The following is a 17,831-nucleotide window of genomic DNA, read 5'->3' as shown; positions in this document are numbered from 1 at the left end:
AAGGCCTCAGGTTTGAGTTCCAGTCTTGACACTTACTGTGTGACCTCGAGAATGTTACTTAATCTCTTTCTATCTGTAAAATGGGAATAATGACGGTACCCGACTCAGTGAGTTGTTAGGATTAAGTGAAATGGTGCCTACAAAGTACTTAGCATTAGTGCAGACACATAGTTGTCAATAACATGTGGAACTGTGGTCAGAATAGACAAGAGTATTATGAACAGGATGAAGAAGCTAAACAGGCTATAAAGAGATTAAATACAGTCAAGTGGTATACAAAAATTGGCTGTAACCCAGGTGGGGTTGCAGAATTCACCTACTCAAATGAGGAGGTAAGATTTTGAAAGGCATTTCAATGGAAAAAATGTAATGGTAATGGCAATGATGCCCATTGGATTGCAAAATTAAACTCCAGCTGGAAGACATGGGCTTGGTGAAGAAGGGACCCTCCGTGGACATGATATAGAATTTGACTCAAAGTCAGAGTTCGACAGGATTACCTTTGGCTTCAGTAGAATCATCCTGGTAGTATGCAGGGCCCATATACCATGTCCTGGGGTAGATTCTCTAAATGATAAGTAATAGCATTGTGACTCAGCCTTAGTCATATTATCCTGCCTGAGATGGCAAATCTGCTCATTAGTTGGGTGACTTTTCAACTGAGATGTTATAGAAAAATAGAGATAATGAAGTAAATCAAATTCATTGTATTAATATTTTAGTGTGGTTTCAGAATAAGTTTTATAACCATTGGGATATTTTGTGTATATTTTTATTTTAAGGTGTTTGAAAGAAATCCAGCATATTAGATAATATGATTGCAATTTCAAGTGTGTAATTTATATTAGACCCATGATATTAATTTTATTAAATGTATAAATGGTATTGAAATGTTTATGATAACCTAGTTTACTACATTTTATTTAGGTTTGATTTATTAGATTAATAGGAATTACTTAAGTGCATAGAAAGATTTTGTTTTCTAGTTTCTAAGTTTGTCAGGCTTTTGATGTGTTTGAGAAAATCAAGTATGTTAAATGGGTGTATGCCTACATGATGAGTGCGTTGCGCACCCTCTGGGGAATGGTCATGCTTGAAGGTGCTGACTCGGGGAGGTGGGGGAGGGGAGGGGATGGAGGTATGACTACATGGTGAGTGCCAGGCGCACTGTCTGGAGAATGGACACGCTTGAGGCTCTGACTCAGGGGGATGGGCGGGACATGGACAATGTATATAACCTGAACTTATGTACCCCCATGATGAGCTGAAATAAAAAAAAAAAAAAATTTAAAAAGTGCCTGAGGGAATTTAATTAACTAAATTCATAAATTGGGGTAATTATTTAGAATTTAATCTTTTAAACTTGTCAGTTAATTGAGCATAATCAAAGAAAAAAGTGATCATGGGTCTTTACTTTTATATGTAAGTAATAGATTTATAACAAGATTTTTTTTTTTTTTTTGAGACAGAGTCTGGCTCTGTTGCCTGGGCTGGAGTGCAGTGGTATCATTGTAACTCATTGCAACCTCAAATTCCTAGGCTCAAATGATTCTCCTGCCTCAACCCCCTGAGTAGCTAGGACTACAGGCATGTACCACCACACCCAGCTAATTTTTCTTTTTCTTTTCTTTTTTTTTTTTTTGAGACAGAGTCTCACTCTGTTGCCTGGGCTAGAGTGCCATGGTGTCAGCCTAGCTCACAGCAACCTCAAACTCCTGGGCTCAAGCAATCCTTCTGCCTCAGCCCCCCGAGTAGATGGGACTATAGGCATGCACCACCATGCCTGGCTAATTTTTTCTGTGTATAGTTTTAATTGTCCACATAATTTCTTTTTATTTTTTTAGTAGAGATGAGGTCTCAGTCTTGCTCAGGCTGGTCTCGAACTTCTCAGCTCAAACGATCCACCTGCCTCGGCCTCCCAAGTGTTAGGATTACAGGCGTGAGCCACTGCGCCCAGCCTAATTTTTCTATTTTTTTGTAGAGACGGGGTTTCACTCTTCCTCAGGCTGGTCTCTGACTCCTGACCTCAAGTGATCCTCCCTGCCTTGGCCTCGCAGAGTGCTAGGATTACAGGCATAAGCCACCGTGCCCTGCCCTATAACAAGACTTTTAAGTTGTACTTAAAGGCTTAGGCAACACTAGTCTTTTGAATTTACACTTTCAATATATTTAACTAATTAAAATCTGATTACTTTGGAGTTGTCCTTTCAGTGCATAAGGTTCCCACAGACATTTAAAAGCTCAAATGACATTAGTAAGCATTCAATAAGTGGTAGTTATAGATGGTCCTTGACTTTGGATCGTTCCTTTGAGTTATGATTTTTAAACTTTACGATGGTTTAAAATTAGTACATGTTCAATAAATTACATGAGATATTCAATAGTTTATTATAAAACAAAATAGGCTTTGTGTTAGATGATTTTGCCCAACTGTAGACTAATGTAGGTGTTCTGAGCATGTTGAAGGTAGGCAAGGCTAAGCTATTATGTTCAGTAGTTTAGGTGTATTAAATGCATTTTTGACTTAGGATATTTTAACTTACTATGGGTTTATCATGATGTACCCCATTGTGAATTGAGGAGCATCTGTATAATTAATATCAATTCCTGCTTGCCTCTTTGTCCCCTTGAATCCTTGCAATAAAACTTTCACAACTGTGTATGCATTTCTTGAGGCCCTGAGGATCCTGATTAGTTGCAGCTAAGGATTACTCTAAAAACAAAACAAAACAAAAAACCAAAAAACCCAAACACAAACCATACTTTTTTTGAGTCAATAATTTTATTACTATTATTTTTCACACCGAGGAGACTTAGTTACATGAAGTGATATTCTATGAATTATCAGTAGTAGAAGCATAGAGGTGTGGACAGTGAAACATGAAGAAATACCCTTTATCAGAGTGAAGTCCGTGTGACAGAAGTACACACTCCAAATAGCCTATGTATAAATAAACAGAGCTTTCAGTCTATGTACAGACGTATTCACAGAGAATAAACTGACACAGTATCACCGTATATCTTGTCATCCAGTGAAAATTGCTCATAATAAACACAACACACACAAAATGACAAAAATCATTTAGAAGGGCGTCCACTGGATTCTTGTAGGGGACAGGGGTTAAAATGCTTCTTTAAAATGGAGGCAAACAAAGGAAGCATGAGACCATGTAGATCCCTGAAAAGATCCTTTATAAAAATGGCATTCTGATATTTTTAATGTAACCTGTCCAAAAGACAGTTTATATGTTATCGAGCAAATATCAATGTTGGAGACAGTGTAGAAAACATTTTCTCTGTTTAAACCACATGCAAAGACCAGAAGTATAATATAATTTATTTTTCCTTTAATGCTAGCAGCAACTTCATTAAACCAGGAAGGTAGCTTTTGCTAGTTTTGATGGCTCTTTGAGTCTGTGGATTGCTTGAAGATGGAAGCTGTTGCTTTTGGAGTTTTCTCAGACTTGGGCGAAGAAATATCAAGACTCAGCACAGGGCACATACATGGACCGTGTGTGCAGGGTTCAACAGGGCAAATGCCAATAGAACCTTCCTCTTCTCGATGGGGAGTCTCTGCCCTTTGGAGAGACTCTTATGACCATAAAACAGACTCCACAGAAGAGCATCACTGGCTCTGGGTTCACACACCCTTTCTTTAGGGCAAATTGGCCATTTAAGCATAAAATTGATGGAGTCGTTCTATTTCATACCAGTGTTTATATAGGTAATTTAGGAACCCAGTTGTGGTTATTTCTAGGCTATTAAGTGCCTCTTAGCCATTATTCCGCTTTCACTCAAATTATATAAAAAGTTGTGAGGAAGTGAAACATTAAAGTTTTTAGTTGTGTGGACATCTGTATGTAAACAGTCTGACATACAAGGTCAGAAATTGTGTATTTTAGCAGAGGGGGAGAAAAGCCACCAATGCATCAATGAAGTCTGCTGTTCTACATGTCCTCTCAAGGAAAGTTAATAATTTAGGCATAAGAAATTATTGATAAATTGTTTATTTCTATTTGCCACTTTTATAAGGGAACTTCTTAGATCCATTCTATATTTATATAAAAACTCAAACACATCCTAAGTCTCCCAGGTATATGTTTGCTAATTATCCATTTCACTTTCCACATGGGTGAACCTTGCATTACATAACAAATGGATTCCTGAAAAACAGTTAATCTATAATTTTAACAGGAAATATTTTCAAGGTAGTGTCAGAACTTGCTATTTAAAGGAACTGTGTAATAAACTATTTTGAAAATTAAGAACGCTTTTGTGAAATGAATAATTTGATTTTCAAACAGTTTTTATTAAAGTACACATCTAAACTTTATAAGTAGATAAGGATTGCCTAGAACAATAATTGTAGGTAATAAAAAATAGAACAGATAAACTCCAATTTACAACAAACAATACAAAACAGGAATGACTCATGGACTGCTTATTGATTGACTATATTCAGAAGCCCTGAATATATGTATTATTGGTATTTTATGGCTTTAATCAGGACAATTGTCTCTTATGAAGTACTATAAAGTGCAATATTAAAAAATTAAAAAACCCAAAAGGCATCCATTGTCCTTCAGTTTTATCCTGATGAGAAGAATTGGAGATTTGTTTAATTAAATGGCAAGAAGTTATCTACCCTTAATTTATGCATGTAATTTCATCCTTAAAAATGATTTTATTCAGGGATTCAAACTTTTTCACTTTTTTTTTTGTTTTTGGTGACATGATTTTAAAAAGTAACATTTTTTTTTGGTTAGCTGAATGTTTTAGAGAACTCTTAGTCCCTAAGGCCTTAATTACTTACGGATCCATGATGAAGGAATATGCAACCCGTTATGTAAGAATGCAGGAGCAAATTCTCATCCTTTTGGTGGACCCTGACCCCTTTTCCTAGGCCAGGACACCAATCGGCAACTGTACAAGTCCTATCCAACCTATCATACAAAGAAGTAAACACACTGCAGTACTGGTTGATAAATGGGGGTCCAACCATTTCCCCCCTTTCCTATTTAAAATGAAAATACTAATTCCTCTTGGTAAATCAGTGCAGGTATGCATAGGCCGAGCATTGCAGAATGTCTGAGTGCTTTGTGAGTGTGGGATTGTGACTTTGGAAACGGTCTGTGAGCTTGACCTCACCAGGGCCTCCTGACAATGCCGCGCACCACGCTCATCAATGCCTGTCAGTGTCCCTTGTATTCCGGCCTACTGGTGCTCTTAAGGTATTTCTACTACTCTACTCTCTTGTGGTTGTGAATCCTGTCCACGTTTTAGTAGTAATTAGGAGGAAGTCCCTCCAGGAAGTAGTCAGTTACAGAAAACACAAATCCTTAGAGGCAGGGGTCTAGCATTGTTGAATATTCACATTAATGAGGGATTGGAGAAAACTCATTAAACTTGCCAGGTAAACTGGAAAGGGTGGTAGTGAGTACCTTGCCAGGGAATAAGCACTGGGTCAAACCTGAACGTGAAAACTGGAAGTGGGATTAGCAATAAACAGAACAAGGCTCAGTAAGGCCAAATGGAGAGCGGCTCGTAGTCGTCAAGACACCTGTGCAAATGCATCGGGGCAAGCTGAGAAGTGACGTGGCTTCCTCCAAATGTCTTGGAGGAAAGATACAATGTGAACTAGCAATGAAGTGAGACTTTTTAAGAGGTAAAAGCAACAGAGAGGTGCATAAAAGGGGAGCGAAACATTAGATTTGAGCCTGTAAGAGATATTAATATTATACTTGGGCCATGATTAGCCATAAAGTCCCATCATTTAAGAACAATATAATGCATCTTAAAAGGCTTAGTAGAAAGGAACTATAAAAATTATTAAGAGTGTTCATGAAAAAGACCCAGAAATAAAAATATAAAGATACTTCTGAATAAAATAGGTAAAAGGTCACATAGTAGTGACTTCTGACTATGTCAGGGGTAAAGAGTGAAAAGTGCCCAGATGCAGTTGTTTTCTACCAAAAAGAAAAACAAACTTGGTTAAACCATCAGCTGGAGAGTCTTGGGTTAGTTTGGAGGGAGGCTTTTTTGATGCTGATGGTTGTTAAACATTGAACTGGGTTATACCAGGAACATCTATGCTGGGATCTCTTTCTTAAAAGAGAGTTGTCCTTTGGATTAGGGTGACAGACTGGACAAACTCTCTTAATGGAATTAAATCTTTGGTGGAAGCCTATGCAAACTCCATGGCATTCTTTCAGACTTAGGTATTTATCTGTTTTGAAACAAATTTTATTAGGTTTTCCAGTCTGTCAATCATTTAGTAAAAGTGCTTTGGCTTAGATAATATGGTGCTCCATACAGAACCTTACTACTTGTACACTAATTTGAACATAGTTATCTGCCCCATCATAATTGCAGTCATTTTTATCTCTCAAAAACTGGCTGACTTGTGAATTCAATTGTCCTTTGTGCTCTCACTCTTTTTATTTATTTAATTTAATTTAGTTTAATTTATATATATTTTGAGACAGAGTCTGACTCTGTTGCCCTGGGTAGAGTGCAGTGGCATCATTGTAGCTCACTGCAGCCTCAAAATCCTGGGCTCAAGGGATCCTCCTCCCCCAGCCTCCCCAGTAGCTGGAACTACAGGTGTACTCCACACGATGCCTGGCTAATTTTTTTATTTTTAGTAGAGACAGGGTCTCACTCTTGTTCAGGTTGATATCAAACTCCTGGCCTCAAGCAATCCTCCCACCTTGGCCTCCCAGAGTGCTAGGATTATAGGTGTGAGCTGCCACATCCAGCCGTCTCTCGCTCTTTTTATTTATATTTTTTAAAATTTTAGAATATTACAGGGGTACAAACATTTTGGTTACATGTATTGCTTTTGTACAGTTTGAGTCAAAGTTATAAGTGTGCCCTTCACCCAAATAGTGTGCATTGTACCCATTAGGTGTGAATTTATCCATCCCCTCCTTTCCCCTCCTACCTGCTTGATTTTCACTGAGTTTTACTAAAGAAAACTGTCACTGGCCGGTTAAGGGGGTCTATGTGGAAAACACATTCCTTCCATAGCAAACATGAATGCACCTATGATTTTTACAGACGTCTACATGCTCCTGGTGATTACGTACCACAGCCTGTGCAGGCGCAAGGCTCCCAATGAACTGAAAGAAATATTGTGATGGTGCAATAATAAGTAATGGAAGTGAGCTGGCTATATTTCCTTTATTGCTTTTCTTGTTTGCTATATATTTCAAAAATATGAAGCTGTGAGGTCCAACAAGAAATACAAAGATACAGAGGCAGGGAGCTAAACTGAAATATAGACAGCAGAGCAGGGCATGGTTACCTTTCTTTCCTAAGGCCTTCTTGAGAAGGTTTTTTTTTTTTTTTTAAACCTTCGACTGTGTATAGGCTCTTGTAATTGGTTAAAAAAATAGCTTGATTTGTAACCATTTAAAGCTAGATAGGGATATATTTCTTTGTGACACTTAACTTTCTGGGAATCCTAGTAAAAGTGAATTAATTTCTCCTTTCTTCCTTTTCCTTATTCTTCTATTTATTTCACTAAATCTCCCTTAACGACAAGGCCTTACTTACTAATTGGACAATATTGTTGAGGGGCTTGAAGATGTATCTTTTAAAAAACATTAAGCGAGGTTTTTCAGGAAGACCTGGCTTAGTAAGAATAAGCATCAGTTTCTATGCATGCTTTCAGGAGACAGTTGATTTATCCAGAAATCACCCTGAGAACAGCTTAAATTCATTTCTTCTGGAACAGACCTGCCACCTAGAGTATGACCATTTACTTCCTGGAGTAACAATCTGTCCAGGTGCGAGGAAGCATGGCGTCCGCATGGTCTTCTGTGTGTGGGGGCGTGGGTGTGCGTTTGGTAGACGTGGGGAGGAAAGCACACCGACGTTTTCTGAAACGTTTGTATGCGGGCAGGCCGTCACAGACCCAGGCCAGATCGTCCAATGCAGTCATTTCTAGTTCCATCTTGTTATTAACTCTCTGTCTGGCCAGCAGCTCTACTAGTTGTCACTTCCTTGGTCAACTTTCCTTTAAGGTGGTCTGGGAGCGGGGGGGCTTCCGTTTATAGTTCATCTCCTTTCTCACTGTTACAGAGGCATTGAAAAGCTAGGAGTTTGCCAACTCTCTCCCTGCCCAGGAATGGATGTATGTTAACATTATCAAATGTCTAATCAGCGAAGCAGCTGTGTTTTGCTGAAAGGGCTCCAAACCACCTGATTCATGTCTTCTCTATGAAATAAATTATAATGGTCCCTGTCAGGTGACACCTGTTAGAAGCCTTACAAAGCATTTTTCCCTGAATGTGAAACAATCCCTGCCTCTTTTTATAATCTTCTGGGCAAGGCTTTAGGATATTCTACTGCATCTGCCAAATGGATAAACAACCCTATCCCTGAGTCCCTGCACATGCACTCTGCTTTCCCGATCTGCCACTACCTGGCTCAGCGGAGGTCCTGGGAAGCTGCATAAACACCATCTAATCCCCGGCTTCAGATCATCAGGAGCTGGTCAGGTTCAGGTTCAGCTGGAGATGGCGTGGGCATTCTCAGATGCAATTGAGAAGTTTCTATTTGGGAATTTTCAGTTTGAGCCAAGTTGCTCTGCTGTCCTGGAGCTCCCTAGAGGGACAGGAGAGGTGACAGCAAGCAAGACCTGCTTGGTTTGCTGTGGGTAAATAGAACTATTTGGGTGTAACTCGTTTCTTTTAGATTGAGCAGTAAAATGTTGGCTCTTGAATTTTTGATCTTATTTTGTACCCTGCTCCAAGGAAGCAAAGAGAGTACCTACTGTATAAATTTTTAAAATATATTTTCTGTTGTGTATTCTTTGCCTCTACGTCAGCATTAGGGATATGGCTGGCCATTTCCTTAAGGTTATAAATCTATATTCTTAGGGAGGGAAAATATGGGTGCATATATGTATGTCTGTATGTATATGTGCACAGAACAAAACAACCTTATGAGATCAGGAAGTACTGTTCCCTTTGGTGTGTGCATGACTTTCCTTTTCCTTGACTTCGTCAAACTTGATGCACCCTGCTTTTGAGTCCTGAATGTGGTTGGGTCAGAGGGTGATGATGTAAGTCATACTGTATGTGTACATATAGATCTGGTATAAAGATATATATATATTTATATTTATATATGTATATACACAGGCATGCAGGAAATGGGTTAGAGATGACCTACTCTGGAACCCATGGTGTGGAAAGTTCTTTCTTATAATTATGTGAATGAATTGAATGTGTTTAAGACCCATTGTTGCATTCTACACACTTCTCTCTGAATTTACTGTAGCCCAACACACAACCACATACTCACAGACACAGAAATGAAAGTAAAGCAGGGGCAAGCAGTGGAAGATGCTTGTATCCCATTCAGCGAGGGAACAAGGTTGATGTAGGTAATGCTCAGTGCACATCATTGAGGTGGGAACTGGGGTTGGGAATATTGTCTTCTCAAATGCAACTTTTCATTAAGGACCACAATACTCCCTATGAAGTAGAGCTCCCTCCCAGGCAAGTATAGTGCTCCAGGGATGCTTGGGTCAGTCTTCATTGTGAGCTGGGAAGAACGGGAAGGTGTGAGGAGGCACGGGAGGATCAGAAAGTGTTGGAATAAGCAGTGGGTAGCACCGCACCTCCCTCAACCTTGATCCTTTTACATGGTCTACCTGCAGTTGAGTCAAAGTCACCTATTTAAACTTCCTTTCAACCGACAAACCGGTCAATATAGAATTCACACAATAACCAACATTGCTCCACTTCAAGCAATACACAGGGTAAACAACCAGAGTTTTCAAACTAAAGGTTCACTTCCTCATTCTCTTTCGCTGTAAGGAACCAGCACAAATTCTTGCCTCAATACAGAGTCTTGCCCTTGAGGAACAGGATGCAGGTTTCTTTCACACATCTGAAAACCCAGCTTGGCAAGTTGGGGAGACTTGACCCCTAGCCTTCTAGGTGGCAGCCATCTTGCTTTCTTGTTTTCCTGGGGAGCCTCCACTTTGAAGTGCTTTTTGCTTGTGGGTGAAGAGCAACGATGGGCATTGCCCGTTATTGCCATGCTCTGTGGAAAGAGCTGAGGTTTTGTGGAGGGAATACTGAGCTGGAGTTGTCAGGTCACCTTTCCTCTTACTCAGCTGTGGGTTTGGCATCTCACTTCCCTGTGTTGAGAGGTATGTGCTCACAACAAAATCACAGCAGGCACCAGTGACAGAATAGACTGGAGGGAAGATGTGTGATGTGTGCCAGCTTAGACATAGGATGGGTGCAGAATAATGGGCTATCCGCTATTCACTTTTTCAATTGATCTTAAGGAAAGCATGACTTGGGGCAATGGAAAAAGTGCTCTACATATTTTTCCATCAATTCAATTTGCCTGTTTCCCCCCCACTGCTGGTTTTATTTTCCACTGACATAGAGCTGAGATCATACAAGGTGCCAAACAGAACTTGGGGGCACTGAATGAATGAAATGAAATATCCCATGTCATGCCGAGCAAAATCAGGAACAATTAAAAACATTAAAGTGACTGGCTTGAAACCAGTGTAAAGAAGCTGTCAAGTATAGTCTTTAGTGTACTCTAAAAACTAGCCAGAGTCCCACATGGGGTCCTGATGAAAGAAGAGACACAGGTGTTGCATGGGCTTTAACCAGACCCTGGTCCTGGCATGACCTGACATATAGGACTCAGAAACCTTCCTAGGGTGTGCTGAGTATGCAAATGCCTTTCCAAACATCTCTAAGCTGCCTCAATCCAAGCAGGATTGGTCAGAGTTAATTTAGTTCTTTTGGGAATAATGATTTCTTCAGACCCTAAAGCTCTTTAGGACCACACTAGAAAACGCTTTAAAGAACTATGCTCTTACATTCTCATGAGGTGGCAAATCCCACTGAGTGCCTCTACTGGATGGTATTTCTTATCATACATCTAGGCTCTCTTGGCAGGCATTTTGACTATATGTATGTCCTTAGGATCAAAATATGCCTAAATGACAATCACAACTAAACTCACCCGCCCTTCTTTTGATGAGAATGGGACATGCGTTGAAAAAAATAGGTTCAGTTTATATAGTCTTGCTGTCCTAGAAAAGCACTAATTTGGTTTGTAGTCATATTTTCTTTGTGCATGCTGGGACAATATAAGATAAAACAAAACCAAACCAAAAAACCCAACCCTGATTACCTCCCTCCACCCCCAAAACTATTTCCACCCAGTCTGGATTTTACCTCTGTTTTTCCTAAGTAACCCTGTGAGTTTCGGCCAGTGCAGGTGGACACATAGCCTTCCCTCTTTGGCTTGTGGGAATGTTTCGGAGGGCTCAACTCAGGGCCCTTAAAGACCCTTCCCACTAAGCCCTCTGCCCTGCAAACTAAACTGTCCACCTCACCAGGCAGGACCTCAGTAAGTCCAAGGTAGGTTGACGGTCACAGCAATTCTACCTTTGTCTATGGATTCTATTATTAATAGTTCACCTCTTGCGCTTAAGAGATAAAGCCCAGACTGAAGGTTGATGCCCCACTTCAAATAGGTACTATAAATATACTAGAGCTATCCCTGAAAAGATGCATTTGTACTTATATATATTATATTAACATATATCTGGTTATATAGATATAATTTCTCTCTCTTTGTGTTTATATACAGGTATGTATTAATCTATAGTAAGGAAGGAAGGAGAGGTATAGTACAGGAACAAGCAGGGTTTGTGTGTTCATGTGCGTGTATTTATAGTATGTATATTTTATATGCATGTAGAGAGCCTCCGTCCTCGTTTACGTCATTACAGCGAATGTACCTCCGACCAGCGAGGAGTACCTGTCAGCGGTGAACGGACAGAGCCCCGTATTGACGGTTCTCCCCGTCTCTTAGGCGAAGTTATTTCCGTAGGCAAGGATGGAAGCAGCCTGTGGGGTGAAGGGGCCCAGTGGGAATCCATCCCTCCTCCAGTCGGCCCAGGAGGGACACGTGGCACCCAGGGCCGTGTGTCAGCTGCCTCTGCTCACGGGCTCAAGGAGCCCGGAGGCCAGAGCGGGGAGGCACCATCCCTGCTGTTGGGTCAAGATATGGCTTTTCCTGCTAGATGGAGACAGGGCACATGAGAATTCTGTCTTCTAGGAGGACGCTGACCACCAGGAACACGAAGTAGAGCCCAAACATGATGAAGCCCAGCACTTTGTTCATCCGCCACTTGCAGAGGGCGATGGAGAGGATGACGAAGAGCAGCATGATGAAGAGGAGCACGATGGCGCAGAAGAGGCCGTTGCTGCTGACAGCCACGGGCTGGAACCTGCGGATGACGGTGTACAGGAGCCAGGGCAGCGGGAGCCTGCGCGGGGAAGCAGACGGGCGCCGTGAGACGTGCGGGGAGGCCGCGGCCAACCTTGGCTCCTCGCCGGGCGCCGTCGGCCCGGGAATCCCATGCAAGGCAAGTGAACCTTAAAAACCTTGGTCTATGTCCTCACCAAATTAGTGAAAGCCCAGAATTTGCTCTACAGTTGGACGTTATCAAAGACATGACTGCTCTAGGTGGTTTCTGAATTTGAAATTATTTTTTTGTCCCTTTCTAGTTGAGATTAAAATGTTGATTTCAGCCCTAAAAAAGTGAACTGCAGGATATGTACAGGGTGATGGGAGAAGGCAAATGAAGAAAAGGTACTGAAATGAGTGGTGAAAATGGAACAAAACAAATTTTTTTAATGGCAAAGAGAATAGCAATGACTTAATTAACAATCTAAGAGCAAGTGAAATTAAATGAGGTTAATGGGGACCATGGTACAATATAACAGTCTAAAGTTTATTCTGGAAAATATGTTGACAATCTTTTGATTAAAAAAATGGTCTTTTTGAAAGATTTGAGGAAGACTGTTATCTTCCATTTTTTATTTTTTTAAAACTTTATGTACTTTTGTACCCATTCTCCCCTTTTCATTTGACTTTTAAAATAGAATGACATCTTTTGTTCCCTATCCAGAGTGGTGATTCTGAAAGACATCAGAAAAGCTAGTTGCCAGGTATACCAAAGGAGTCGACTAGAACTCTGTGGGAGGGGAACGTGGCTGAAAACACACGGCTCGAGGGGCCTGGGCTTCTCCCACGGGCTGGCGAAATGGAGCCGGTTCTACCCATTGATCCTAATGATGGGCGGAGCCTAGAGAGACGCGGACCCAGCTGGCTGAGCCTTCTGCTCGGCAAGGGCCCAGGGAGGTCAGTCTTGGCCTGGTCTCACAGTGTGGAAGAGGAGGTGCTCTTTTGCAGTATTAATTTCTCCAGAGGAAAAGAAAATAGCTTGTGAGCGAAATAATGAGGGTGAAAGGGGCAGTGAGGTTATTCATTTGCCTCCTCTGCTGGAGAGAGTGCATGGAAGATAGAGGCCATGCATTACACATCTTTGAAATCCCAGGGCCTGGCACGTGCAGGCCCCTATCTGGGTGCATGTGTTAACGTGGGCCAACCTGAAGTGACTGATGTAACTGCCTTGTGGTGGTCAGTACAGGTACTTTGCCCACCAGAGCCTGGCCGGGAGGTGCTTGCTTTAGTGGGCGTGGTGGGGAGGTGTTCTACCGGGACAGCCCCGGAACAGGTGTAATTCCAGTTCTCAGCAGGAGGGGGCAGCCCTGGCATCTTGAGATCAGCAATGAAAAGTCAGAAGAAGAAAGGGGAGGGCCTGAGAGTGAGGGTGATACAAAAATGAAAACCTTTGATGGGGACTTATCCTGGGGAAGTCTTCTTTCATCTCTTATAAAGAAAGAGACCCCGACCCATTTTATTCTTAGTGAACTAGACACACCCACACCCACACACACGCATACACACACTTCTGGTGAAGCTGAGGTCGACAGCACTACAAATAATTTGCAAAAACCCTTTGGGGGAAAACATGAGATTTTTCATACCTTTTGATCTATCAATTCTATTGTCAGGGATCAAATAAAAGAAATCATTTAAAATGCAGATGTAACTTCAGAAAAATTATTTTGGTGTTATTTTGGATAGTAAAAAATGGGGGCTCTCTAATAATCTCTAGCAATAGGAAACTAATTAAATAGCAAATAAGTCAATGTAATATTATATAACTATTTGAAATCACAAGCTTATAATGATAAAGGAAAATACTCATAATTTTAAACTTAAATGAAACATATACAAAAATAGTAATGCAATTTCAATTATGTAAAACATACATGAAGTAAAAAAGGGTAGTGAATTATAGGTAATTGCCTATAATATTTATTCTTCAGAAACATGACAAATATGTCTAACTGAACACATGTAATCTTTCTCAACCTGTAGGATTTTTTCTTTTTATATTATAGAATGTGTTTTTTCCCTTTTTACAAGAGATTAACCAAGAAAACTACTGTAAATGTGTGGACAGCAAAACTGAGAAACACTGTTTATAAGAGGGACAACTTCCTTTAAAACCTATAGCTTTTAAGGCATCCATCCATCCATCCATCCATTTATTCCACAAACATTTGTCAAGCCACTACCAATGAATGGCAATGGATGAGGCTTTGGTGAGTTCCTGCTCTTGGGGAGTTCACAGTCTAGGGGACAGACATGACTGTGACAAGAGTAAGATATAAGAGAGTGTGTACAGGAGAAGAGCCCCCAAGTCAGGACCAGGGGAATCAGAGAAGTCAGGATTTGGGTTGACACTGGAAAGATAAACCCGATAGTCTGCAGTTGACAGCACTAACTCTTTGTTCAAGTTCCAGCTACCTCCTTCAGTTTTCTTGTCTGAAAAATAGGGATAATACATACCTCACAGGATTGTTGTGTGGCTTAAACAGATAAAAATGTATATACAGTGTACATGGTAGAGACTGTTTGAAAAATAATAAATATTAGTATATATCTGGTAATGAAAAGGTGTAAGAGAGAACAATATTCAAGATGTTCGGTGACAAAGTCGATGGATTTTAGTGGGCTTCTAAACTTAAGTGTCAAGAGCTCAGTTGTCCTGGGAACATGAGGATAACATCCTGTGTCTTATTTTCTCAGGGGGCTGCCCTTCAGGGTTACTTGTCAGACTACTTTTACTTTTCACAAGTTAAATGAAACAATATAGAAAACAGCACCCCTTCCCAACTGGATTCACTTTAGTGATTATTCATATTGAAAACTCCAGTTTTCTTAACTGTTAGAACAGATCTCATTTTCTGACTAGAATATCTTCATCGGCACAGATAAACCCATGATCATGCCAAGACTGCCAGCATTTTCCAAGGAAGGAGACAGGATATTTGTTCTGGGCCTATGTTTGTTCCCATATGCCTTAAAATCCAAATCTCACCTTAGCTTGGTGGGGACTTTAATTAAAACATGGAAAAAATACCATGACACTATCAGAGTATCTAGTTCTGCCTGGATGTTGTTATATAAGTGAAATTCTCTTAAAGTATTTTCCTAAAACATCCATTGTTGTATGCAAGTATGTATTTCTGTCTGTCCAGGGATGACTTATTCTTCATTAAGTTCTCTGAAAATGAGAAGGAGAATTGGGGAAATCTAATGGTACTGCCAGTCTTTACTTTCTATTAGTATTGGTCAGTTTTGGGCTTAAGATCCTGGTCATGTCTTTTCAGCTTCTAAGAAGAAAAAGACAGTGATGGAGCTGGCATGCATCTTTATAGAACTATCTCTACTCACCCTACAGTGATGTCAAAAATGTTGCTTCCAACAGAGCTGGACACGGCCATGTCCCCTAGCCCCTTCCGGGCCACTATGACGCTGGTGATAAGATCAGGGATGGAGGTTCCAGCAGCCAAGATGGTCAGACCCATAATCTCCTCACTAATGCCAATTGTCTCTCCAACCTAAACGTCAGAACAGGGATAAACATATGAGTGTCTGAAGTCACAAAATCATCGAAACCACACAAATGTCAATGCAATCTCCTTTTAATGAATTTCTACTCTGTGCTCTGTGAAGTGCTGAAGTCATAAAGATGAATAAGCCACAATCATAGCCAGTAGAGAAGCTAATACCTTTATGTATTCAGACCCAAGAGATCAGGAATGTTCACATGAGGAATAAACAATCTCTAGTTAAAAAGAGCTATAGAGGGCGAGAGCGCAGCCTCTGTACGGTGTTTTCTAAGACTGAGCTGGGGAAGCTGCAGGATCAGAGTTAGAAAAGCTAACTGGCCACTGAATCCAGGGGCCAGCCCGGGGCAGTGGCACCAAGTCCTGCAGCAGATATGCCCTTCAGTTTACCACCAAAAGTTAAGGACTGACACCCAGTGTCCCCATTTTTCCTTAACATCTCCTAGTGTCTGTAACACACTCTTAAACACTTGTAGATTCTACTATTTTACAAAAAACTTGATTTTGGGTATTTTGGGGTTTGGTAATATGAAACTGTAAATCAGCACAGCAACTGTGGAGAAGCAAAAGTCAGGGAAACTGAGGACCTGGACCAAGGTCCGGCTCTGGAATTTATTAAATTCTTGACTTACTGCTGACTGGACCAATTATACGATGTCTTTGATCCTCGATTTCTCATCCACAGAGTGGGGATAATAATACCTACTTTACCAGGTACTTCTGAGAACTAAATGGTAATTTGTGGAAAGGGCCTTTATAAATAGTACATCAGTATTGAAAAGCAAGGTGGCGGCAGCTATTAGTTAATACATTTTCTTTTGGTTTTTGCCTTTTAAGACTGGTGAGTCCTATTTTGAAGTGTTGGTCTAGCCTCAGATGGAACCTCCTCCATTCTTTTGAGCAATTTGTTTGTCTTCTTGGGACTTTTTAAAACTTTATGTACTTTGCTGGAGTTGGTGAGCTGCAGTTCAAGATAGTGCTTTCCGTCTGGTTTCCAACAGGCTACTTGATGATGTCCAGTGTTTTTTTAAAAAATTTAAATGGCTGAAATAGCATATAAGGACATGGCTTTTTAGAGAATGGAATACACTCACTTCTAAATCGTTTTTTAAAAATTTTTATAAGTAGGCCAGGTGCGGTGGCTCATGCCTGTAATCCTAGCACTCTAGGAGGCCATGGCGGGAGGATCGCTCAAGGTCAGGGGTTCTAGATCAGCCTGAGCAAGAGTGAGACCCCGTCTCTTCTAAAAATAGAAAGAAATTATCTGGACAGCTAAAAATATATATAGAAAAAAATTAGCAGGGCATGGTGGCACATGCCGGTAGTCCCAGCTACTCGGGAGGCTGAGGCAGAAGGATTGCTTAAGCCCAGGAGTTTGAGGTTGCTGTGAGCTAGGCTGATGCCATGGCACTCTAGCCTGGGCAACAGAGTGAGACTCTGTCTCAAAAAAAAAAAATTTTTTTTTATAAGTTGTAGGTTGGTTCTTTTCATTTTTAAATGGTGTTTCTTGAAGAACAAAAGTTTTAATTTTGATGAAATCTAATTTATCCATTTTTTTTTCTTTTATGGATCATCCTTTTCTATTATATCAAAGAAGAACTCTTTGCCTGACCTATGGTCATGTGTATTTTCTATGTTTTCTTTTAAAAGTTTGGTAGCTTTAGCTCTTACATTTAGAATTATGATCCACTTTGAATTAGTTTTTGAGTGTAGTATGAGGTAAGGATCTAAGTTTATTTATTTTGGCATATGGAAATCCAATTATTCCAGCACCATTTGTTGAAAAGTCTATCCACATATGTTCTCTTGGTATATATTTCCTCATTTCAAATTGCTATATTTTATTTATGTTAACAAGTATAATAATTTTAAGACTATATTAAACAAAGGATATAAGTGGGAAGTTTGGAATTTATGTAGTATATAATAAAGAATAAAAGCATGAGTTTTGCAGCTGCACCGTCCTGGGTTAGAATCTTGGTCTACCACTTATTACCTACGTGATCT

At 40.3% G+C, this 17,831-nt stretch overlaps 1 protein-coding gene across 2 annotated transcripts in view; it reads right to left on the bottom strand.

Moving 5' to 3' along the window:
* Window positions 1-11,786: 11,786 nt before the first annotated feature.
* The window catches only part of SLC24A2 (solute carrier family 24 member 2), a 219,206-nt gene continuing 213,161 nt past the window's right edge, over window positions 11,787-17,831 (bottom strand). For both annotated transcript variants that reach the window (XM_045563028.1, XM_045563029.1), the window contains 2 exons: window positions 15,649-15,815; window positions 11,787-12,322 (listed from right to left, as the gene is read on the bottom strand). In XM_045563028.1, coding sequence (XP_045418984.1) covers window positions 12,073-12,322; window positions 15,649-15,815 — 417 coding nt within the window. In that variant the 3' untranslated portion in view covers window positions 11,787-12,072. The remainder of the gene's footprint in view (window positions 12,323-15,648; window positions 15,816-17,831) is intronic.

This window comes from Lemur catta, chromosome 10, assembly GCF_020740605.2.
Source record: "Lemur catta isolate mLemCat1 chromosome 10, mLemCat1.pri, whole genome shotgun sequence".
Taxonomy (NCBI): domain Eukaryota; kingdom Metazoa; phylum Chordata; class Mammalia; order Primates; family Lemuridae; genus Lemur; species Lemur catta.
Note: the sequence above shows the minus strand (reverse complement) of the source record. Positions and strands in the feature narration are given on the sequence as shown.